The sequence below is a fragment of the Barbatula barbatula genome (assembly GCF_947034865.1).
Source record: "Barbatula barbatula genome assembly, chromosome: 12".
In the NCBI taxonomy this organism is placed as follows: domain Eukaryota; kingdom Metazoa; phylum Chordata; class Actinopteri; order Cypriniformes; family Nemacheilidae; genus Barbatula; species Barbatula barbatula.
Window position 1 is genome coordinate 4988687 of NC_136775.1, and position 25177 is coordinate 5013863.

At 39.2% G+C, this 25177-nt stretch overlaps 3 protein-coding genes across 12 annotated transcripts in view; 1 reads left to right on the top strand and 2 right to left on the bottom strand.

Moving 5' to 3' along the window:
• The window catches only part of scap (SREBF chaperone), a 24414-nt gene extending 12259 nt beyond the window's left edge, over window positions 1–12155 (bottom strand). For 2 of the 4 annotated variants that reach the window (XM_079469316.1, XM_079469314.1), the window contains exons 1-8: window positions 11381–11546; window positions 8296–8496; window positions 6228–6348; window positions 4813–4970; window positions 4496–4704; window positions 4295–4400; window positions 1296–1468; window positions 814–940 (exon numbers count right to left, since the gene is read on the bottom strand). In XM_079469316.1, the coding sequence (XP_079325442.1) occupies window positions 814–940; window positions 1296–1468; window positions 4295–4400; window positions 4496–4704; window positions 4813–4970; window positions 6228–6348; window positions 8296–8417 (1016 nt within the window). In that variant the 5' untranslated portion in view covers window positions 8418–8496; window positions 11381–11546. Of the gene's footprint in view, window positions 1–813; window positions 941–1295; window positions 1469–4294; window positions 4401–4495; window positions 4705–4812; window positions 4971–6227; window positions 6349–8295; window positions 8497–11380; window positions 11547–12077 lie in introns of those variants that run through there. The other 2 variants (XM_079469315.1, XM_079469317.1) reach the window with 2 other exon arrangements.
• Window positions 12078–17800, bottom strand: dek (DEK proto-oncogene). Of its 7 annotated transcripts, none has more exons than XM_079469320.1 (11): window positions 17318–17800; window positions 16728–16877; window positions 16029–16234; window positions 15842–15936; window positions 15472–15592; window positions 14891–15220; window positions 14619–14741; window positions 14406–14520; window positions 14174–14319; window positions 13120–13186; window positions 12078–13026 (listed from the first exon to the last, which is right to left on the bottom strand). In XM_079469320.1, the coding sequence occupies exons 2-11, from the start codon at window positions 16852–16854 to the stop codon at window positions 13001–13003; spliced, it is 1356 nt and encodes a 451-aa protein (XP_079325446.1). In that variant the 5' UTR covers window positions 16855–16877; window positions 17318–17800; the 3' UTR covers window positions 12078–13000. The 7 variants fall into 7 exon arrangements, with proteins under 7 accessions (XP_079325446.1, XP_079325447.1, XP_079325450.1 ...); XM_079469321.1 differs by having other exon boundaries at window positions 12086–13026; window positions 17322–17414; XM_079469324.1 differs by having other exon boundaries at window positions 12086–13026; window positions 16423–16877; window positions 17318–17362.
• Window positions 17801–18688: 888 nt separating this feature from the next.
• kcnv1 (potassium voltage-gated channel modifier subfamily V member 1) lies at window positions 18689–24641 on the top strand. Its single transcript, XM_079470327.1, has 3 exons — window positions 18689–19105; window positions 20117–21088; window positions 23606–24641. Exons 2-3 carry the CDS (start codon window positions 20149–20151, stop codon window positions 24115–24117), a joined length of 1452 nt encoding a protein of 483 aa, XP_079326453.1. The 5' UTR covers window positions 18689–19105; window positions 20117–20148; the 3' UTR covers window positions 24118–24641.
• Window positions 24642–25177: the final 536 nt, after the last annotated feature.

The following is a 25177-nucleotide window of genomic DNA, read 5'->3' on the forward strand; positions in this document are numbered from 1 at the left end:
TTCCTGATAATTGAACCCATGGTTAAGAAACAGGAACAAAAACAAGCATTTGAAAGAAAATCGTGATATAAAAGGTGAATGTTTAAAAAAAGAATACCTTAAACTGTACTGAAGGGAACTTAAAGGGATAGTTCACCCAAAAATTGAAATCCTGTCATGATTTATCCCCCTCATGTATTACTAATCGTGACTTTTTATTTTGTGTAACACAAGTTATATTTTTAGAAATGTTTCAGTGGTTTTGTGTCCATTCAATGGAGGTCAACGGAGGACCAATATTGTTCAAAATATCTAATTTTGTGTTTTGCAAAAGAAAGCCACACAGGTCATTCTTGGGTGAACAATTGCTTTAAAGTGAGGACTAGCTTGTGATTGGTCAGAGGGAAACTAAACAGGCACGAGCATTATTAATAAAATATACGCTGAGGACTTGATCTTCTGTAAGCCTGCTGTGCCTTGGCCCAGATAGTGTGTATGTGTTGACTGTAGAATGACCTGGTGAACTCAGCCTGAATTTGTTTGGACAGCCTGAGCTCACACCACCGTGACTGTTAGTCCACTCGTGCAAGCTTATAGGCCAATGGAGAATCATCCCTGCTCATTCCTAACAAATGTGTTCCTCTAAATCTGCATGTTGCCGTTATTACTGGCAATAAGTTACACATCAACCTAAATCAATCGTGGCATTTTGATTCCGCTGATAACACCACAAAATGTCACAGATATGATTTTCAATTTTCCATCACTTTGATGAACATCCCCTCACATTATTAGAAAGCTGTGTATGAAGGTGTGTATTGGATGATCTCATACCCTCCATTGAGCGTAGGCGTCAAGCCAAATAAGGTGCAGAGTCCCACGGACATTAGCAAGGAGCTGAGAACCGTGACCACGGCAGCTAGTGCCAAGCCCCATTTGGACTTCACCATATCAATCTTTCCTGTAAAGTTAGAGGGATAAAACAAACGTTTTTCCAAGGAGGATTTCATAAGAACAATCCAAATAAAGCATGTGCATAAACAAAAATTTAAATGCTGAATTTTCTGTTCTGGAGATAATCCGACAAAGTGAACAGCCTTATTAATCCCAAAGCTTTCTGCTGCCAACGCTATGTTCACAGGGCACCTGGCAACATGACCAATTTACACACCGTGTCGTAATATCGCCAAACATTAATAAAAGGACAATACAATAAAGTCCTGGAAATAAGTAAACGGACAAAGCAATAAAAAGCAACACATTCTTCTCTGGCTCAATACAACACTGTAAAGAGGGAAAGTGCAGATGTTGCTTACGTGTGGAGAAGTAGATATAAGCGAAGAGGATGATGTAAGTGGTAACTAGAGGGATGAGCTCAGCGATGCCGATCTCTTCTTTGAAATGGACATGTACCATGTGATCTTCCCGCAGGCTGCAGTTTTCTGAAGGATGAAGCTGTTTCAGACGCGCTCTGAGGCTGGCTACAAACCTGCTCGACCACACACACAGATACAAATGAAAATTAAATAATATTATTTAGTTAATTTCATGTCAAAGGGTACTGTTACACCCTATGTACACCAGACGCGAGCGGCGCAACGAATGCCTTGATCTTAATGGGTTTGTCATGTCGCATCCTGTATGGACAAAATTAAAGCCACACTATGTAGTTTTTAAAATAATTTTAGTTTTTAACTATTTCAGTGGTAGAAATCTTAACCGGACTAATTCTACTGCCGCTGCTACCTGAGCAGCCTCCTAGTGGCTAGAACCCCACTCTTTAACTTTGGTGGTACACACAGCCTCGCCCATCTCCTGCATGTGGAAGAGTGCGACCTGCTTTACAGCACACGTCATATTTTACTCACATCGGTCGTGTGTGGCCAAGGCTACTTCAGGGTGTCCAAAGATCATGACAGAAAATGTGTGTGTAACCCTGACCTGGCATCGAATTATAAACTGTATATATAAATAAATCCTAGGATTGCTGATTAGAGGTGTGATCATTTACTTCCCAGAGTTTGTCACAAATGTGATAAATCTATACAAAACAATTTCGCAACGTAATGAAATTAATGTTATTTTAAATGTATGCAGATGAAATAAATGATAAATAATGAAAATGCTGAAAACATAGTTTAAAGGGATACTCCACCCAAAAATGAAAATTCTGTCATGAATTACCCGCCCTCTAGTTGTTCCAGAAATGTATACATTTGTTTGTTCGGTCTTACACAAAAGAGAGATATTGTGGAATAATGTTAGAAACCAACAGTTCTGAAACACCATTGACTGGCTCCGCCACTGACTGTCATCAAGAGCCGGTTACGTTTTCATTTTCTTTTCGTTCTAATTTTCGTTCTACCACTGTAGCAGCATAACAGCCTGCCTAAAAGACATCTTAGCTTGGATGAAGAGCATCACCTCCAGCTGAACCCTGCCAAGACAGAACTACTAGTGTGCAAGTCACTCATGTTTGCCTACAGGATTATCACTGGATCTGCGCCGGCATACTTTCACGCCCTCCTACACTCCTTCACCCCGTCAAGAACCCTGCATTCAGCAAACAAGCGGCATCTTGAATTGCCTTCTCATAAGGGCATTAAATTGCTTTCCCGCTCATTCTCCTTCACAACTCCTGCCTGGTGGAACATTCTTCCCAACCCTGTCTGGTCAACCACATCTCTCACAACCTTGAAAAAACTACTTTAAACCAATCTCTTTTGTAAATACTTGACAGACAAATGAAAATAGAAAAAAAACGACCCTCTCTCTTTCTATCAACAGGTAGTGGTCTAGCTTTTGTTGAAACTAGTAACTTCGTATTAGCACCTAATGTACTATTGCTCTTTTATGACATATCGCTTATTGTTCCCTGAACTCTCTGTAAGTCCCTTTAGATAAAAGCGTCTGCTAAATGACTAAATGTAAATTTGAAAAATGCCGGTGCTTTGCCATTTATTCAACGTGAACGTTTTGGCTATTCCTTTCATATTTGTTTCTTATTTATTTGCTTTTTGCACAGTGTTTGCCGTGATTATTCGTTTTGTTAATATAGGCCCACCCCCGGTGTCACCGGTACTATCTGTGTATTTACATGTTGATTAACCAGTGGGAAAGTTAGCCAACAGCTAACTATGAGACGAAACAATCTAATATGCAAGTCTAATAACCAACGGCATGGCAAAGAGAGCAAAGAAACCAAATAGAGTTTTGTTGAAGGGAGCAGAGTGATCGGACAAGCCCGAGCGCGAATAAATGTAGGAAGTGCTTAAACTCTGTGGCGCAAGCTGAAAGAGGGAACAGGTTGCAAAATGGATGGAGACCTAGCCATCCTGCAACTGGTCTAATGTATAATATTTTTATTTCTGTCCTGAAATTTTTAGCTCATTTATTATTAGGCTGTGTTGGGGGTTGTTCATTGGTGCACTACCGGCTCACATTTTATAACCGTAAGTTAGCCGAGAGATAAGGTAATGTTTGCCAGTCTTCCAAACCACAATAAATGTTTTATGGTCAAAGTAGCAGATTCCTTAGTTCATGCACGGAATCCACATAATTGTTAAGCAGTTAATTTTTTTTAGTAGGCTAATGTTATCAGTATCTGTAGTTACCATGCTAGGTAAGCTACCATGCTATTACACAAAGCGTCTGGTTGCGAGTGTGTTTATTAACTTCCGAAAATATAACTACAGAAAAGTACTATTTTCTGTGTTAACTAAACGCATTAAAGTTCATGTGTTGTGTTTTGGGTGGATGCAAATGTGCTATGTAGGCAGCACGCTATGTGATAACATTTGCCGGTTCCATCATCTTAGTCAGCAAATTCACATGCAATGCGATGCCCACAGGGAAGCTTATACAGCGTCAGTATTTAGGACACTGTTTACACATATCAACCACGTGGGGGAACCATAAGCCAATGTTACATAGTCTTGCTTTAAAAATTATAATGGGTTCTAATGGGTCCTATTGTCTTTTTTCATGTTGCGTTGCGTCAGGTGTAGACAGGGTTTTAGAATATTGGAACTAGCGCTGGTAAATCTATTAATCGTGAACAAAATAAATGTTTGCGTTCATAAAATATATAAAAAAATAACATGTACGTAATTTATAATAATGTATGTGTGTAGAGGTGAATACTTGGTTGTATATATAAATACACAAACGTACATGTATATATTTTAGAAATATACATAATGTAAATGATATTTAAATATCATCAAAATTCATCAGAAACAAAATAATTAATAGATTTTTTTTATTTTCATTGAAAAGGTCCGAGGTCATTATTTTAAACACCAGTGAGGCTGACCTTGCGTCATAGGTGCTTAGTGCAATCGTGATTGTGAATGTGACCACTCGCTTCCTGCTGTACAGACTCACACCCGTCTGCTTTCCTGGGACACCAAAGAGTAAGTCTGAAACATACACAGCATCACTTGGATTAGCATAAAGGTCCTCAAACAACAGCAGGTCACTTTTAATGCCGGGAAAAATTCAATGCGCTTAACACCTCTCAGGGTCGCTGACGTGTGAAGGCCTTTGGGTTCGTGCTGGTGCACTGTCTTTAGGAGGTCTGGATCTGCATCGAACAAGTCACGCCGGTTCTGCCAATAGTTGCCAGGGGATACCAGCAGGCAGCTGTGCTCTGGAAGGACTGCCTGCATGCGCCGTAACCCCGGCAACAGGTCTGTCACCTGCAAGCACAGCGCCTCCAAACTTCTATGAGAGGTCAAGAAAATCAGGAAGGAAAGATTTGTGAAATGTTCGGAAACAAAGTGTGAGGAAAGAAAAACTGTCAAAATCAATGTAAGAGTAGAAATCTCTGACCTGTCAGTGTAAACATGGTTTCTAATCTCTTCCAAAAGACTGAAAACACGCCCAAGGGGAGAGCGGAAGACATCTACAGGAACCAGACTGTTGTCCCATGGTGAGACGGCTGCCTTGACCAACACCTGCTGGATGTACGCCACCGGAGGACCCCGATACTGCAAGAAGAGCAAAATTTTTGGTGTTAATAGGGTCCTAAAAGGGATCTAGAGCCCTACAGTATCCGAGTAGTTCCCTAAGATTATTATATTCACATTTGAGCAAACCCCCAACTTTAAAATGTTAGTTCACCCAATATTGAATCTAATGGAAATCTTTACTTCTATTCAATCATCTTTAATCAATGATGTTTTATTCAATCATCTTTTAGCAAAGCTAGTTACATGCATATACTGTACATAGATAAGTGTTTCTTAACTTTGACAATACTTTTTTTTCCTGAGAAAGTGATTCATAGTAGAAATGTGCCTATGACTTAAAGGTTAAAGGGGTGGTGCAACGGTGTGTCATGCATTCTGAGTTTACAATGTTAAACATGTTGTCTTTTCATGCTTAACATGGTCAACTTGTCAAAAACGAGTTGGACGTATTACATAGTATTTCTGTGCTCGATACACTCCCCAGCGTTCGTACAGGTTCAAAAAGTTTTTTTCGAACATTAAAAATCGTTACATAACAACTTTTCTAAGTCCCCTATTGGACAATTCTCCAGAAGCACGCGGCACTCCCACGCATCAACCATGGAGAGCAGGAGGAGCATGCGCACAAGTCACAATGTTATATAGACCGTGGATATATCACTGGATTTGGAGATCTTTTAAAACTGATAGATGGAGTGGCGGTCCCAGCGCTAAAAGATGTCGGACATGAACCGTTAAGTGAAACCGATATCTGTGTTTTCTTGGCAATGTGTGCGCATGTGCTTTAGTTCCGCCCCTCCTGCTTGCAAGCGTTACTAAACAATTTCAGCCTTGACCTCTTTCCTCAAATTCCAAAACAAATGAATTACTCAACCTCAAGCTTTGGAATATAATATATTTTACTATATAAAAATATATTAAGTTTTGTCATTTTATATAACTATGATATATTACATTTACATTTAGTCATTTAGCAGACGCTTTTATCCAAAGCGACTTACAAAGAGTTCGGGGAACTATAAGCGATATGTCATACAAAGAGCAATAGTACAATAGGTGCTAATACAAAGTTACTAGTTTCAACAAAAGCTAGACCACAACCTGTTGAGAGAAGAGGGTTAGTGTACTTTTCGTTTGTCTGTCAAGTATTCGCCGTGTGTTTGGAGTAGTTTTTTGAAGGTTGTGAGAGATGTGGTTGATATTTTATTAGGTTATAAGTATAAATCTGTTCCAAGGTCAAACACACACTTTACTTCAAAGACGCTTCTGTCTTACCCAATCAGGGCGCTCCGACAAGTCACCCTGAGGCTCATGGGACGGGACTGAGTAATCTCGTACTCCAGTGGTGAACTCCACTGGTCCTGTTCCAGGTAGGGGCAGTTTCAGCAGAGGGTAACTATGAAAAAAAGTGATGACAGATGACAAATCACTCATCATTATTAACGTCAATCTGCATTCCAACGTGAATGTCAAGTGAACAGTTGATAGGCTTTCCCTGTCAAAGGGCCCATAACAAAACTCATATTTGAAAGGAGAGGGTGCAATATGTCATTTCGCCCATTACTGTCAGACAGTTTTACAGCATCTTACAGTCACGTCCAAGTACAGTAAATACAGTCGAACTGGGGTGAGAACAGATGTTTTAAATGATGTACAAACTTCAACATGTACAAGATCAACACAACTAAGTAAGAAGACAACAATGACCCAATAGTTTTGTCAACTGGACCTGAACTCTGCCATGCTGGACACAGGCCATTCCGATTGGCCAAAGATTAGTTATTTAGCCTATTTAAATGTTAAAGGGATACTCCAACCACAAATTAAAACTCTGTCAACTCACCCTCAGATTGTTCCAAACCTGTATACATTTCTTTGTTCTGCTAAACACAAAGGAAGATATTTGGAAGAATGTCCGTAACCAATGTCATCCACGATTGAGTCCCATAGTGTTAATTTTCCCTACAATGGCAGTAAGTGGGGAATGAGATCTGTTTGGTTACAAACAATCTTCCAAATATCTTTCTTTGTGTTCAGCAGAATAAATACATTTATAAAGGTTTGTCACAACCTGAGGGAGAGTAAATGATGACAGACTCTTTGGGTGAACTGTCCCTTTAAATACCGGTTATGTGTGTACTTGATGACCCTTGATCATTTATTTATACAGGTCATCTGGGGACTGACTACAGGGTGGTTTTAAAAACATGTCGTTTGGCATGTCCCTGAAACAAAGAGTCACCAAGAAAGAAAAACCCTCCAGATGGACATCTGACAGCTTGTGTCTTACAAAAGGAACATCTGTTAGTCCTCTCTGCTTTCAGTTCTTGAAAAGGCCTGAATGACTTTATTGGGTGAAGCACAGAGATTAACACAGGCTGATTTATTTAACAGGGAAACTAAAGACTGTAAAAGTTATTGAGTTTTAATGTCCTGTCTATGTGTGTAGCTCATTTCTAAACATTTACAGATCTTGTTTTCCCCCCTCTTGAGGTCAGTTGGTTTTTATTGAAGATTTTCTAGTAAATAACTACATATGAAACAAAACAATCATCTGTGTCAGAGGCATTTTACTGTGCTCATGCTGGTCAAACATATTTAAATCCAGTTTATGATATTTCCTGACCCTGCTTCCTATCTGCTCATCGTATAAAAGCCCTATTACAAACCATATTATACATACATACATGAATGTATTGAAAGACTGTTGGTTCAAACTGATTAGTCTACGTACAATAATGCACAATGGAAATCCACTATGTAAAGGAAAACACTGTTTCGATTCCCTTGACAAAGGATGGTTTTGTTCTTTTAGGAGGCTAGAAACACTGGGTCGTTCTTGCAGAGACTTTCTCACACTATTTTCTTTATTTTGTCCTTTAGCTGAAGCGTCAGAGATTTCATTCACATTTTGCTGACAGATTTTTCAAGCTATTTTTCTGTCTCTTCTGGCATGAGAACTTCATGACTAATCTCACCTTCCAATGAGAACTGTGAAGAGCAACCCACTTCCAGCCAATTATATTCCTTTGCTGCCCTCTCTCACCCTTTCAGATAGATTCAAGGTTGAAAATGTCCTTTCCATAGTAATTCCAGTTGCCCTATTGGCACGCAGACGTATACTAGTACATCATTTTCTCACCTTTTTTAGATTCAAAAAGGTACAACAAAGTTAAAGTGTGGGGACAAACAGCCTCAGTCACAACTTCCTTTTTTTAAATACAATAAAGCTGAATGGAGACTGGGACTGACATCATTAGTCATCATTTTCCTTACAATGATGTGATTTTTCCTGTAGGGTCAACTATGAGAGTATCCTGCTGAAAGTTGCCTGGAGACTTACCAGCAGGTGAGAATGCTGGCAGAGGTGAAGAGAATGATGGGCACCGGGTAGGAGGCGCATAGCAGGCCATGCCGGTAAAAGGCGGCCGAGATGTTCTGCCGAAGCCGCTCTCTCACCGTCATCCTGGGGGGCGGGGTCAGCTGATGGCCATTGGGTCTGCGTGTGCGGCCAGGGCGAGGGCACCGGCGGGCATCCAGGGATCTGAGCAAACACAGCATATACACAAATGTAAGTATTGCCCCCGAGCAAGTTACTCTTCCGGAGATTCAGGTTCTGTCAATAGTGTCCCTTCTGTCAAATAAATACAATTCCTCAGAAAGCCTGGAAATTCAAGTCATGTTAAAATCCCAAACCTATTTATGCTATTAATGCACATATGTACGGTCCTCTCTCTATGAGAATGTTCTGGTGATAGATGACACAACGAATGTAACAAAACAACAAACAAAGTTCGGTGACGCAAAGCTTTCTCAGCGCAAAACCAGCTCGTGTTAACCCTATGCTCACAAAAGTGGACTCTAGACTTTTACACAGTGAACCAGGCGGTTCAAGGGTTATTAGGTGTACCGGTAGCCTATGGTTTACAAAGAACCCTTTTAGTCAACGACTGCCCAGCGGACCTCCTGAGTCAACTCATTTCTATAAATATTCATTAAACAAGATGACACAGCCCAACAAAGAGCAGTAGTCAAGCCCATGATGGTGGGCAACTTGCATAACGTCATGATGCGAGAGGTTGAAATAAAAGGAAACTATGATGTACCACACACAGAAGGCAACTTCATTTAACTGAAACTGATCAAAATAAGTCTTACATCACCTTGCGCTGAATATCACAACATAGGTTACATGACTGATGCCAACGGTTAAGTTTTTATTTTAAGATCCAAGCACTTCTTTCATTTCAAAACAAAGATGAGACATTACAAGAATTATGCTAATGTGAATGAATGAAATGTCATTATAAGGATAACCAACATCAACACTGCTTTACCCGTTCACCCCAAGAACCATCACTTAATATAACTATACTGTTATTACTATAAAAGCATCCACACCAACAGATTATAACGTATTTATTTAAAGCAACCAACCAAATGCATTGTCTATCAATGTCTCATTGTTTATCAGATGAAAACACAGTCTGAAAGTGTTTCTGAATATAATTGCTCTGGCGTCTTTATCGTTGTATTGTAGTTGTGGTGTAGCCTCCAACGTCTTTTATATAAAAAAATCTATCGACCTAAAATGTGCGTGCACAACATCTGAAGTCTGATGGTGAATGTCTATTCACCTGAATGACTAATGCACTTGATTGAAAATAAAAGATGAGTTTTAATTGACTGCGAGCATGGTGACAAATCTGTCTGTCATTTCAGGACCAAAAAACATGTCCTGGCAACATTTTCACAACCCCTGGGGCAAAAGGAAAAAAAAGGAATTTGAACATATTTTCATAAGTGTCAGGTACACATTTTTTTTAAACATGACAATGCATTAATTTATGACTTGCTAAGTATATAACATTAAGAGAAATATTCTCAACTGATGCAATCTCTATCTCTCCTGCATTCTCATACACACTCCTTCACAAGAGAAGGGCAAGTCCACAGACACTACAAATGCAGGACAAACCAAAATGCTACAGAAAAAAATAGGGCAATGACAAAAAAAGACTTTAAATTCTTGTGGGATTATGCAGGCACAGGCTGGTCAAAATGTGCAGCTGCGCTTGAACAGAATAACCGGTTTGAACTAATATTGTGTTATTTGGCAGTCTAGTGACACAATAAACGAATAATGCTGTCATGCAAGTCAGACCACGACTATAGTGGCCAGTTATTGCTTTGTACACAACCATCAAGACCATCTTGGAGCTCACACTAGTCAGTTAAATAAAAAAACTCTTATTGTGTATATAATGCCAGGTAAAAATAATCAATAAATCCAAGTTTGTTTTTATAATTTAATTTTACCTGTAAAGTTTACAGCAATGTGATTTGTCAATTTGTCTAGCACAATGCATTTGGATCTAAAGCAGCACCAGCATAGCTGAGATATGGAAAAAAAGTGATGCCTCGTATTTGTGCAAACAATCGGGTCAAACATCAAAACACACACTAGAAACACAGCCAAACTATAACAAAGTGAGCATTTTTTACTTTTTATTTACATTAAGAATCAGCACTTAAATGTGATCATCCCTTAATGGTTTAGAAACCTTGTCATGTACTAAGAGAATTTGCATCAGTCAAATTCATTTGCACTCAAACAACAACATACAGCACACAGCAGTGCAGTTAAAACAGCTTCACGCCATTACAAAACAATATGACAGCAAAACCGTGGAACAATAACCAAGGTGCACAGTATTTACGTGGTTCTTCAAGGTGTAAAAATACGTGGCACGTTTTTGTTTGTAATAACGTTACACAATCCAGCCCATATCACACAGCACAACTGTATAATCTCATGAGCAGGTGCACAGACTTAAGAAATACCCTGTTTTCTCTGTTGTTACTGCGACCCATAACCTGCCAGTAAATGGACTGGTGGAAACCAGCGGATCGGTCCAACAAAGCTACATTCAGAGCTAACATACATTGAACAACATATAATGTAAATACAGTAAGTTAAGCAGCCCTTTCAACTCAGCTCTCTCGCGACGTGCGCTGTATAATTCATCACGTCATTGCCTGATAATCTTTGTAAAACCCACATAACGTTACATTGATTATTTATTATGATTTCCTGGAGATGAACATGGTATTAACTATAGCCGAGCGGCTAGCGCATTAGCATTAGCAGCACTTCATGTGTAAAGCACTTTCTGTTGCTTTTCCTACACGAGGCTAGCGTTAAAGACAGACACTAACGGGAATAACCCAATGAAAAATAAACCGGTTTACAGTCTTATTGTGGCGATAAGATACACATGTGTCCAAACAACGATTTGACAGCGTGTTCATTGATCAGTCATTAAGAGTAACACTGAGCACCGGGGGCCCTACGATGCTTCCAAAGTGCTCAAATTTTATGAGTTAATCATATGAATATACACAACAGCGCTCAGATCATCGCTTACCCTGTTAACAGGTTCTGTCTTCCTCTTCGGGGGCTTGTTTTAATGATGAAATGGCATGCAAGGTCCAGCAGTCAGGTGGCAGGTCTCTACCGTTCTGCTTGCATCATGTCAGCTTCTGTAAGCCACTAACCAACATGACCCCTTAACTTCAACCTCAAGCAGCTCTGAACCAAACACGCGTACTGCGTCCTCTATAGGTCACGTAGAGATATGACAATGCTGTGTGCTGGGAATATAAGTATTCTTATCTTTTACCAGTCTTGAACTAGCAGAACTACTCTTGAACTAGCCTTCACTGACATCAACAGGCATGGTAACTGGTCATATTTGAATAATGTCTGTACATCATATGAACATTATTAGTATACAGTGAGTGTGTAGGAACTTGATGGGCGCATTAGACGTGTCCCTGGTGGTCTAGTGGTTAGGATTCGGCGCTCTCACCGCCGCGGCCCGGGTTCGATTCCCGGTCAGGGAACGTGATATTTTACGTAAACTACCCAGTAAAGAATTTAATCTAAATGTATTCACAAGTTTTCATGTCATAATTTTACTCAACCTCGTGCGGCCTCAAACCAAATTTTCCGTGGAACGTAAAATGTCTTGCCGATTTTAGATTTTTTTTAGTTGCTATCAATGTATTAAATATAAAACTCAACAATGCAAGTAAATTATTAATATAGGTTTAGACTCTTACCTGTAATATAAATAAAGTTGCTATGTCTTTAGTGTTCTGGTTTGTGGCAACATTAGTTGTGATGAAACTATCACAGATAACCGCTTCACTTTAATAGATCACTCATGATTCCAGTCTTATCTCAAAACTATATCATTAACAGATGATCAGCGGCTATGAATAACATGACAGATTTGAGACTTTGTTCTTTATGGCTTGTATTAAAAATACAATATGATCCAAATGCACATAGGAGCATGTATTTACACAACGCAAAAATCAAACTATGAAACAAAGATTACGGGAATGTAAATCAATTAAATCCGCAAAGTCTTTATACAAGATAGAAAAAAAACTAATCCATCCATTAAGAACAAGAGAGACTAACACTGTGAAACCTTAAATGATGACCAATATTGATATCTACATGACACAAAAACAACGTTTCTAAATGTGTTGCTTTCATACATTCAGGCCCTCAGAAAAGTAACACTGTGTTAATGACAGTTTATAACCCAATCGATCAAGTGTAAACACACCTGGCAGACAAACACACATTTGTAATGCTATATCAACAGAAATACAAATGCAACCCACAATGTGGGCTAAATGTGCTCACTGAACACATTTATGATGAACCTTCGACTTATAAAACTATGTGTATTAAAGGTGTTGTAGTAGTGACAGGGTCTTTGGTCAATTTTGGAATGGCCCCCACAACCCCTTTTACAATCCAGAAAAATATAATTATAAATTTTGTAATATGAATCCAATATTCAAGGTCAATTGTCTCAAATCAACACAGTGATACATTAAAATACAATAAAGCTGAATATGATGGAAAGATCTGAAACTTCATATAAAAAAAAACAAGTGATGTCATGAAAATAGAGTTTTGATACACCATCTTCACCCTCGCCTTCTTTTTAAATAAAGCGGTTTCATCAGTTTCTTCCTTTTAGGATATTACCTAAAAAAAAACAAGAACGTGGAGCGTTAAGAAAATGCAGATGACAACAAATCAAATCAATGCAACCTATAATAAAATCTAGGATTTTGTCACTTTTAACAGTGTCCTTGATAAACTCCTTCCTGGTGGTCAGATCAAAGTCTGGGTATTTGTCGAAAACCTAAAAAGAAAAAGCACAACAAAAGCGTCATTAAAATAATAAAACGAACATTAATGGCTGAAGACTAATGCTGCATTCACACCAAACGCGAATGAAGCATTAAGGGCGAGTGATTTACATGTTAAGTCATTGCAAAGATGCGATAGACCTACTTGCGGAGCGATTCGCGTGAATGAAGTGGCGAAATGAGCGTTCGCGTGATTCACGGGAGCTGAAAAATCTGAACTTTGGCGAAAATTCATGCCGTGCTAACCAATCAGGAGTTTGCTCTAGTAGGGCCGTGATTATGACATAGCGAGCGGAAGCAGAAATCCGAAACAACAATGAAGGACTGCGCCTTCGAAGGACCTGATGGACCCAGACATGGCACCGAATGAGTCTACGTTGTTCTTTGGCCTTTCGTGTCACATAATGCGCTGCTATCCTCTTAACAAAATCCATGTCAGCCATTTCGCTACAAGACTGGAGCCTCCTGGCAGAAGCCCCTCCCATGATGCGAATGCGCGTCTGTAATGAAGCGAATTTCGCGCACGAATGATGCGAGTAAACTAAAAACGTTAGTGCCAACTACACGCGACTAGCACGTTTTACCGCGTTTCATGTGAACACTCTATAAGGGGCTGATCAGACAGAATGCATTTTTTGCTGTTAGACAAATCTCTTTTGAATTGTTTTCAGTTGGCAGGGACTGTTTTGCCTGCTGCTGTCGCGGGTTAAATGAGCAAGGTCAGAGCGACCACCCTTTGCTTGCACCTATTTTATAGTTTCTGCTGATATGACAATTAACAGTAACTAGACTAGAGAGGTTGCGCTGTATTCCTTGACTGACTGTACAGCTGGTTTGGTTGTTGCCTGCGTTCTGCTCTCAAAAAGTCAACGAAAAAGCAGCGCGCCTCGCATTTTCAATCAGAAAAAGCACATTCTATGTGATCCAAACTAAAATATTTATGGCCCCAATACCAATGTGTATCCTTTCTGTTAACATACTTGTCGGCAGAGTTGGTTCATTGTGACTTCCTCCAAGTTTGCATCTTTGAGCAGATCCTGGATTGTTGCTTTCAGCTGGTCATCGGTTGGTGGCTTTTTAATCATCTTGATCAATGGCTGATTATCATCAGAACTGTCACTATCCTCTGAAAAAAGTCACATCAGTCAGCACACAGGAAAAAAGCATACGATATACGGTTTTATGGTTTAAGGTTTTTCTTCACTATATTACCACATTTGCTCTTGCTTGCGGTCTTTTTCCCCCTGTTGCTACTGCTGTCAGCTTTCTTGGTTTTGGGGATGGGCTTCACTGGAGCTTTTCTTTTTGCAGCAGGTTTCTTTGTTGTCTAGGAAAAGGGTGAAAACAATGATCCAGTTAAATAAAATTTGATAAAGCGGGGAAAGAAAATGACAGGTACAGACATCAAGTGTGTTTACTAGTAACCTTTTTGACAGTCTTTTCTTCCTTACTGGATTGGTCACTGTCATCTGTTGTTAACTCATCAGACTTTTGCTCAGATTTCTTTGTGGCTTTCTTGGCAGGGGATTTCTTCTTAAGAGGCGATTTCTGTTTGGATTTTAATAGTGAGGTCAACACAAGCACTTGCACAATGCAAAACTGCCTTTCATAAACTAGCCATAAATGTATTATGTATAATTTATTAATTACTCAGTGAAAACTTTCTTTAACAGACAAGAAAAATTAATTTGACTCACTTTTTCCTCCTCGCTGTCCTCCTCAGGAGCATCATCCTGCTCTTCCTCACCATCTTCCTCATTGTCATCGTCTTCATCATCTTCCCCTTTATCAGAAGATTGACTTTCGCTGTTGTTACACTTCTGACTCACTGCTGTTGACTTCTCAGTCCTCTTATTATTCTCTTCATCGTCATCATTGTCGTCGTCGTCATCATCACTGCTGGAATCCGTGACAATGGCTCTCGACTTTCCACCTTCCGCCTTTTTTTGTGGCTTTTTACTTTTGGATGAAGACTTGTCACCTTTGACATCTTTGGTTGTCTTTCTCTTTTTCTTCTTTAAAACAGGCTTCAAAGAGTACACAAAACATTACTGCTATAAATTCAATATTAAATCAAATAATAATAAAATATTAATTAGAGTTGAGATTTTTTATGATGATCTAAGGTTAATATATTGTTTTGACTTAAATACAGAAATACACAATTTCAAAAAGTGTCCCACATTACCCTATTCCATCCTAAGTGTGTAAAGTGTGGGGGGATGGGTTTGTAGTATTAAACTATTTGCATTTTCTGTCTGTCAAGCATGCGTCTTACCTTCCCGGAGTTGGTTGGACATAGAAGAAACGTCATGATCCTTTCCGCAAGAACACTTTGCTTTCCAGACCTCTCCAGATCAAGAGTTTGACAGATAGTTTTGAGCTGTGTTTTCGGAAGCCTGGCAGGAAAAAACCCTATTACTACACCATCTTATCAAACATCATCTACCAAAGAAGTGCAACACCATCTGGAATAAATTATAGATCTTAATATGTCAATGCAAAACATTTTGTCTTCCTAAAGATTTAAGAACGTATAAACAAGAATTTATTACAATAAATGTAAGACTTTAAATACACAAAACACAACGCATCGTAAAGTTTTAACAGTATTTCTCATAAAAACATAAAGTGATTGAACAGATTACCTTATCACTTTTGACATCTTTTTGCTGTAAGGGTCACTGTCAACATCGAAAATGAACCCATTAAACAGCCGAAGATTTTTCCGCAGCGTTGACGCCTAGAAAGACAACAGCATTATTTAGTTATAAACCTTTTAGAATAGCATGTTTATTAACACGGCTAAAGGAGTTCTTAAAATAATAAACTTACAGCTCCGGGTCGATCATATACGATCTTATGCAGTGGTTTCAGAAGGGGGGCTTTCAGTTTTCCGATGCAGTGATTAATTCGTGCAATGTCTCCAAGTTTGACGCCTTTTCCGGTGCTCTCAATCTTCGCCTTTTCCTTTGGTTTGCACATCTGCATATCAAGTCTCTGTACCACTTTCTTCTCTCGTTTTCCTTCAACGATTTGACCTTGATGCGAGAAGACAATTGGTGGTAGAGTGGTATACCATTCAATATACATTTCATCACTATGATTTACAGTATCAACCCTTCATAATGAAGTTCAGTGTGCTGGCAGTTACACTATAGGAGCTATACTGCTACATGAATAAGTCACAGATATTCTGCTTCGATTTGTGTTCGGAAGAAGAACGTACTTTGTATTGTTGCTGTAGCTGTGGAAAGGCATTGCCTTAGCAACACATCTCATGGGTTCAATCCGCAAGAAACACACACACACACACGTATAGATTAAATGACCTGCAAGTCATTTTTAATAAAAGTCCCTCAAACACATAAATATAAATGTCCATACAGGTCTGAAACATGAAGGTGAATTCATGTTAGATTTCTTTATGTGAAGTATTACTTTAATAATTTGCATCAAAGCGCCAAACAAAAGTTCAATAAACTAATTTTGGGAACTTACATCCTTTGAATTATTAAAAAGACGTAAACTTACAAGTTCTGCTTCTAGGTTCTGATTCATCCGGCACCACATCGTACTTTTCTTCTTTCTGCACCACTCCAGCGTCTTCATCCAAAGGAGGCATATCCTCCGTCTTAACAGTATCAACCGCTTCACTCATGTTTGGGATCAGCCAGTTGCATCCTGGGATCGGGAAACATAATCAGATTTACTAAAACGCAATTTATCTCTATACACCTGACTTCCGTAGGCAGCCTTTTATAACAAATTTGGCGCGTGTTTGTTGCTACAGCACAGGTTTCAGCCCTTTGTATGCTAACAACAACAACCACCGCGTGCACAATAAACTATGTAACAACGGCAGAATACGTAAAACATCAATAAACATGCATGTTTATCACACTTGTACCGTTACATATCTATAAACTGAAGACTCCACGTTTTTGGGCGCCAGGAGCCCGATAACTAGCTTATTCGTCCCGCCCACTTGCTCACAAAATACATTTAAATTCACATTTGCCAAGACGTGGATAGGGCTACGTGCATATACTTCAAAACAGAGATGATGGAACATGGTAAAACGGAATTAGACTCTTGCATTCATACTTTATAAACATACTCACATACGTTAGCGCTGCTGCCAATTGGTTGTGATGGAGGTGCGCAGTAAACATGGCGTTTGAAAAGAGAGGGCGGGCTGTCACGTGACCACGCGGACTTGGAAGTAGACGTCCACTGATAGGGCACTAAAAAACATAGGATTGCGCCATTCACGCATTTTTTTTAAAATACCTTATCAAATTGTTATGATAGAAATATGAAATGGTGCAAAATATATATTATAGGGTACACGAAAAGCTTTTTGGCGAAATGGTTTCATGCGTTTTTATGTGGATCGGAACATAATATTTTGCAAGTGTAATTTCGCTTCTGTGGCTCTAAAAACTCCGTGTCACTTTTACACTTTTAAAGCTGCAGGATTTATTATTTTTCATTTTCAGCTGTTACACTAAAAGTAGACCCGGGTATTAAACGACACTTCTAGATGTGCCAATCCTTAAGCAAATAAAACTATGTAAAGGTTCGTGAGATCGAAGGGATCCAGTGTCCCATTTGCGTCTACAGATGTCTTGGCTAGTCCTTGAATATACCAATGTGTGCGAGGTAAAAAATGGCAATTAAACTTAAAAAAAGACTATTTATCCATATGCAAGTTTTAATATTGTGTAAAATTTTTAATGTTCATATTTATATGTTATGTGATGTGATCTCTTCATAGATGATTGGAAATTGTCGCATTTTCTTTGGCTTGGTGGTTACAGCATGACTAGCAATTCAAAGGTCAAGAGTTCAATCTCAGGGGATTGCATATAGTCAGACAAATTTATAAAACAATGCAATGTTTGGTTAAAAGCGTCTGCTTAATGCATAAATGTAAATTTAGCTATTACTGTCCACAAAGAGCACGAGAGTGTATGGTCAATTTGTGTAACAGCAGGGGGCAGTGTTGCAAAATCTAATACCTAAATTCTGAATTAAAAGCTTATGTGTGGACTGCTTCATTCTAATTTATGCTGATATTGTAACTCCATTCTTTAGCACATTAATGTATGCAATACGACTCTATTGTGGGATCAGCCATTTTTAAATATTTTTCAAATTGCACGCTTTATGTTGCATATTTTGCTGTATGAATGAAAAACTAGCAAGAGATTAGTCTGATTATTCTAAATATTGTAGCAGATACTTATTAAACCTTTAAAAGAAAATGTCACTGTAAATCTTTCTTTCGTCTGTCATTTGAAGCAAGTTTGCACAAGTGCTTTCCTTAAAACTACATATAGTCAGGCTATAAAATCTGAGTTTAATAAAGTGTTCTTGCATGCATTTGCATGCCCATCCTGTTCATACCCAGCGATGGACTTTGTTTTGAAATGTGTGGGAAAAGTTATTTGAATCAAGCGTAGGTTTAAGGGCAAAGTTGACCCACCCACGAGGAACAAGCGCGGTTTGCTTTTCTGGTACGTGCGGTGCGCATACAGGTGTCTCGCATAGCGGAGACTTGTTTTTGTTTTTTTAGAAGATTAAATCGCGTCTAATTTTTACCGCTTGTAATAAGTGTCTGGAGTTTGTTGCCTAGCAGCGTGGAGAAGCTCCTGATTGGTTGATGGCTCGCACCCTCTCCATCGCGTTTAAAACGCTAGTGGAAGGTGCGTGAGCGCGCCAAAGAACTGTTTCCAACTCCGGTGAGCGAGTGAAACATTAACTGCATCAGTTTTGCACTATGAAGGTCACGGGTGTATTGCACGTCAGTTTTTTGTCTGAAGCTCAACATCTTTTGAAAGGTTGAATGGTGAAGAGACAAATGGATGGAAGCGCACGACTTGGCAGGGTTGGCTTATAGTCTGGAGGTGGGTGTCTTCACTTACTAGCAGATCAATATTATGAATTTTATTATTTTTTACATTGCAATATATTTGTAGACGAAAATGTTTTTTTTAAAGTCTTGTAGAGTGCCTTAATTGTCTTGCACTACATTACATGGTGTTTGGGTCAGCTTGAGTAAAAGATAATCTTTATATTTAATACAATAATTGTTTCATGCATAATTGTTATTTTCAGAATAATTACACTGAGTCTTCACATTTATAGCAGACTAACAAAGTCTTTACTTCATTATTCCTCTCTAAAAATGCTTTCTGTTCCGTTTGGACCTTCTTGCTTGATCACATTAAGGAGTATTACGCTGGTAGTGTTGAAAGCAAGAAAGTCAGGCAAACGTTTAAACCTAAAATGTAGAAGACAGATCGAACTAGATTGCTAGAGTGGTTTGCTCTAAATTCATTTAACTAATAAAAAGTCAGGAATTCAAGAATTAAACTAACATGTTGAGAAATGAAATGTGCCATTTTGATAGATAATGTTTATACAGCGATCTCTGTGTCCTTGCAACACACAGTTTTCTTCAGTGGCCTCTCAAAGGTTCTTGTTAAAAATGCAGGCTTTAAAATGACCATCGTGACAATTTTATAGAGTCAAAGTTACCAAAGAGAATTAATGATTACAAGAATAGTAGTTCCATTAATTAGACAGGGCAGCTAAAATATTTAAATCTCAACCAGCCGCTTTGAACAAGTAGGACACTGCCAAAGGCTTTTATTCTCCCTCCCCTGGATGATATCTGAAAAGTGATGGTGAAAAGAGAATAAAAAATATTCATTAAGGGAATTTGCTCAGTCAATGCACATATTTGATTTTTTAACTACTATATACACAGACTCTTTCTTTACACCCTTTATTGTCTTAATCTGGAGACAATGTATCGTTTTTCACTGTAAAGACTCACAGCCATAATGTTCGTTCACGTTGATACTCCATTTTTTGGTCTGTCAAACTAATGCACTTTACATGTTTCCCTCTAGGTCTTTCAGGGCTCGACGTTACACAGGACACCATGATCGCAGATGCATCAAGTCCAGCGGAGCTGTACGAGGATGGCGCTTCGCTCCTGTCCTCCAACTCCAGCGTTTTTTTCAGCGAGCCCGTTCTGTCAAGTGATGATCCGCTGGACTTCTTCCTTATAAATGTTGGAGGCAGTCGCTACATTCTCTCTCAGGAATTGCTGGCCTCCTACCCCGAGACACGCTTGGGTAAGCTGGCCCTCTCCACCCGAGACTCTGCTTTAGACCTGTGCGACGATGCAGATTTCATGGAGAACGAGTTCTTCTTTGACCGCAACTCGCAGACCTTCCAGTACATCATGAACTTTTACAAGACAGGTCACTTGCACGTTCGCGAGGAGCTGTGTGTGATCTCCTTCCTGCAGGAGATTGAATACTGGGGCATCGACGAGCTCCGCATAGACAGCTGTTGCAGGGACAAATACTACAGAAGGAAGGAAATGAAGGAGTCGTTGGATATTAATGATGGTGAAGTCGTGGAAAGTGAGGAGGAGGACTTTAGCGGCCTTATATGCCAGGACTTGCGGAAACGCCTGTGGGACCTCATGGAGAAGCCAGATTCCTCCAAGGCGGCCAAGACGTTTGGGACACTGTCCATGTTTTTTGTGGTGGTGTCTATTGTGAACATGGCTCTAAATTCGCTTGACTTCACTATATTTGGGGCTCCCATTTTGGACATTCTTGAATACATTTGTATCATCTGGTTCACAGGTGAATTGGTTCTCAGGTTCTTGTGTGTTAGGGATAAGTGTAAGTTCAGCAGGAGCGTGGTGAACATCATAGATCTGCTGGCTATTTTGCCATTTTATGTGACTTTGGCTGTGGAGAGCCTGCATGGGGAGTCGACGGAGCTGGAGAACGTCGGACGGGTGGTTCAGGTCCTGCGACTGATGAGGTCTCTGAGGATGCTAAAACTTGGCAGACACTCTACAGGTGACAAACCTCCTCATTTTTATTGTATTCATTTGCTATTTTGTGTTTATTGAAAGCACGCACAAAATGCACACCCGCAATCTAATGGAAAAGTGTATTGAGCCTTAAAGGGAGTTTAAAGTTGGTAACTAAGCCGTTTTGGATCATCATTGACGCCCATAAAGACTACCATGGGAGTCAATCCAGTTATGGTAGTCAGTGGTGATTAAAATATCTAACAAAGAAATGTATTCAGGCTTGTAACAATTCGAGGGTGAGAAAAGATGAAATTTAAATTTTTAGGTGAACTATCCTTTAAGAACTATATTGCAATAGGTTTGTGTGAGCGACAAATTTAAGTTGATATTCACAAAAAATTCCTCTATAGCAGCTCTCAAATCCCATTTGAAAATGAATTAAACATACCCCATCCAGATGATATCAGCGAAGGAATTTTAAAAGGAAAAAACATAGTTTTTAGCATCATATGCTCATAGACTCTCAACCTGGGGTATGAAATAATTCATGAACTCCGGCAGACTATTTTTAGTATAAGAGAGAGTAAAACTATTTATCCATTCACAATTTGACAGTATTCCTAAACTCGGAGGAAGAGGCAGATCCGTAAGGCCCAAAAACCTACTGAGCCCCAGAAGGCTTTGATATTGTATTTATGGGAAAAAGAATACTTCTGTAAAATGCAGCTACAAAGTAGGCCTAATGAAGAAATAAAGGAAATTATGTCAGGAATTTGATGTTTCAACATACGGATTTCCGTATTTTTAGACCTCACTGGGATCACCGTAAATTGCAAAAATTTATATTTATTTGGGGTTGATTGGGGTTTTGGGATGTGCGCTCAGTCATCATACAGCCAGGCAACAGGATCCTTTACGCCCTCTACGTCATGCACACGGTTGTTATAAATGCAGGGCGATCACTTCATTCAGGACATAATTTTCCAGATTCCGTCCAGAATAGACGCCAAACACAGCTTAAAATTTTACAAATGTCCGTTACTGTCTATAGTAATAGTATGCGTGTTTGTTTGCAAACACCTTTATTACATGCGGATTAATGCGGACAAACGCTGAATGACGGAGATGCGTCATAGTGGCTTTGTATGGAAGTCTCTTGAGGCCACAGTATTCTTTACTTTTTGTCATTATTGTTTAATGAATTATTGCTGAATAGGCCTAAAATTAGGCCTAATATAAACTACTCAAGGGGTCCCATTTGTTTATGGCATATGATATTTGCACAAACCATCAACCAACATCAGCACGCACAGCAACATTACACACTGCCTGAAATTTTAAGGACATTGTAATATTTACTCTTTAAAAAATGTTGGCAACCAAACAACCTTGGCCCATATACAAGTTGATTAGTATTTAGGTTTTAAACAATGTGAGGGTGACTAAAAGATTATCAGCATTAATCTGAATATTTTGGGGTGAACTATTTCTTTAACAATATTCTAATCTGACACACGAAAATATGAAAGATAATCCACATAGGGAACCTCAGACAGTCTCTCTCATCTGTGGGATTCTTTGCTTCTTTGAAGGTGTTTATTATCAGGATCTAAAATGATCAAAGCAAGACAAACCAAATAACAATGAATGGGCTTTATGCATTCTTGACTTCCATGTTTTACGGAAGAACCCTCCGGTTGGCGAGATTTAAAGCAGAGAGAAATGGTAGGTTAAGCTCTTTTAAAACCATAGTAGGTTAAGCTCTGTGAACCATGCGGTTAAAATGATAAAGCCTTTCTCTGTGCCATTTTGGAGTGAGAAAGTGTAGCAGCTGTTTTAAGGTGTCTATGTTTAAAGCCTAGATACTTTGATTAATGTTATATCACTTCCTGACTGGTATCAAGATTCACAGACTGACAGATGCTATTTGAGATTTTAAATGCACTAAAAAAACATTTGGCCCTGTGGGATGTAACCTATATAATCTAGCCCAACAGATTGTATGCATCCAAGAGGCTCTATACAAGCGATACTGTACAGCACTATCTTTGAAAGGCCAGCCTATATTTCATTTCTGTTCTGAAACAGTATCTCTGTTTTTCTGTAGGCATCCTTTAATGTTTCAGTTTGTTTGCATAGGAAAATCTGTTAGACGTGTATCCACCTTCAGTGAGAGAAATTGTATCTCTATGGAAAATGTTTTACCAAGAATAAAATCATGTGGTCACTGATGCAAATTCAGCAGGTGGAGCAGCATTTATGTAATTGTATTATTGATGTGGTCTTATTTCTCATTGGGTCGTTATTTAAAAGGATAGGTCACCCAAAAATAACAATTCTGTCATTTTTTCAACCTCATATAGTTAAAAACCTGTTCATAATGAATTCTTCATTGGAACAAAATAATATATTTTGAGAAATATGTTATTTTGTTCATACAATGGAATTCAATGGCGCCCCAATGTTGTTTGGTCATAAACATTCTTCAAAATATCCTCTCTTATATTTAGCAGAGGAAAAAATCATACAGGTATGTCATTCTTTATGTGCTCCTCATCAGGTCTCAAATCTCTGGGCATGACGATAGCTCAGTGCTATGAGGAAGTCGGTCTCCTGATGCTGTTCCTTTCTGTCGGCATCTCCATCTTCGCCACAGTGGAATATGCCATCGAACACGACATGCCAGAGACCACCTTCATCAATGTGCCCAGTGCCTGGTGGTGGGCCACCACCTCCATGACCACGGTGGGCTACGGAGACATCCGTCCCGACACTGCCCTGGGAAAGGTGATGGCCTTTATCTGCATCCTCTCCGGGATCCTCATCCTCGCGCTGCCTATCGCCATCATCAACGAACGCTTCTCCGCCTGCTACTTCACTCTTAAAATGAAGGAGGCGGCGCTTCGGCACGGAGAGGCTCTGAAGCGGCTGACTCGCAACTCGGCCTCGGATATGTCGGCGGTAGGGGTGAATCTGCGTGACGCCTACGCCACAAGCGTGCTGGAGATGCTGCGGTTGCAGGGGCGAGAGCGAGCGAGCACACGCAGTAGCGCAGGAGATCTCTGGTGGTAACAGAAGGCCTACATACTAAAAGAGAAAGAGTGTGTGAGTGTGCGTGATGATGAGAAAGAGAGAGAGAGGTCTTGAAAAGGACAGCAAAGCCTTTTCAGCTGAAAGTGTGTAATTTCTGTGACACTAGCATGACAAAAAACGGAATTGCAAAAAGTAATGACTATTTTCAAACAAATGTACTAAGCACTCCACCTGTCTGCCATTGGTCGGCAAGCAGGCTGTCCCCGCTCCAAACTCACATCATTGGTTGAGTCAGGGATGCTGTACGGCTCATAACAGAGTAACGGCTCATAACGGCTCATTACAATGCATGCCGTTAATTTTTAGCGGGGCCTACACATGGCTTGTCTCTACGTACATGCGTGCATTTCTGTTTAAAACCGTTTTATCATCAAATTTCGGCATACAATTTAATCATCCCTTATAACATTTTTTAAAGATTGTTTTGTTTATCTATGTGCAACATTTTGACTGTTTATAAGTTACTAGTTTATACTGTTCAATTTAATAAAATATATGTCCTGATTTTTGTTTGCTTGTTTTTTGGTATGCATTTACAAAGCAACATTTTATCCCTGCACGTAATTCCCGCGACCCATTGATCCTTTGAAAATATCAACAGTTCCCCACAGAAAGTCTGGGGACCTGCCCAAAGATGCATGGCTTAATTGACACGTTGCTCTGAAAGAGTTACAGCTAGACATTCAGAGCTTAAAAGCTTACTGAATCAATCGGCTCGCTGAAGACAGCTAGACAGGAACGATAATTTACCCTGCATGAACTTGTTATTATTTTACAAGATGAATATATAATAAGCCTTAAATCTCTAAATGTCAGTCAAATGACATTGAAATACAAATAAAATATTAAAAATAAAGTCATTTATTTCCAGGTAATGACTTCATGATAACTTAAAGGGGTCATGACAAGGCTAAAACTAATATTATCTTTTGTTTTAGATGAAATGCAATTTGTTTACACGATTAAAGGTTAGAAAACGCTGTATTTTCCACATACAGAGCATTTTTGTATCTCCTCTTTGCCCCGCCTCTCTTAAACG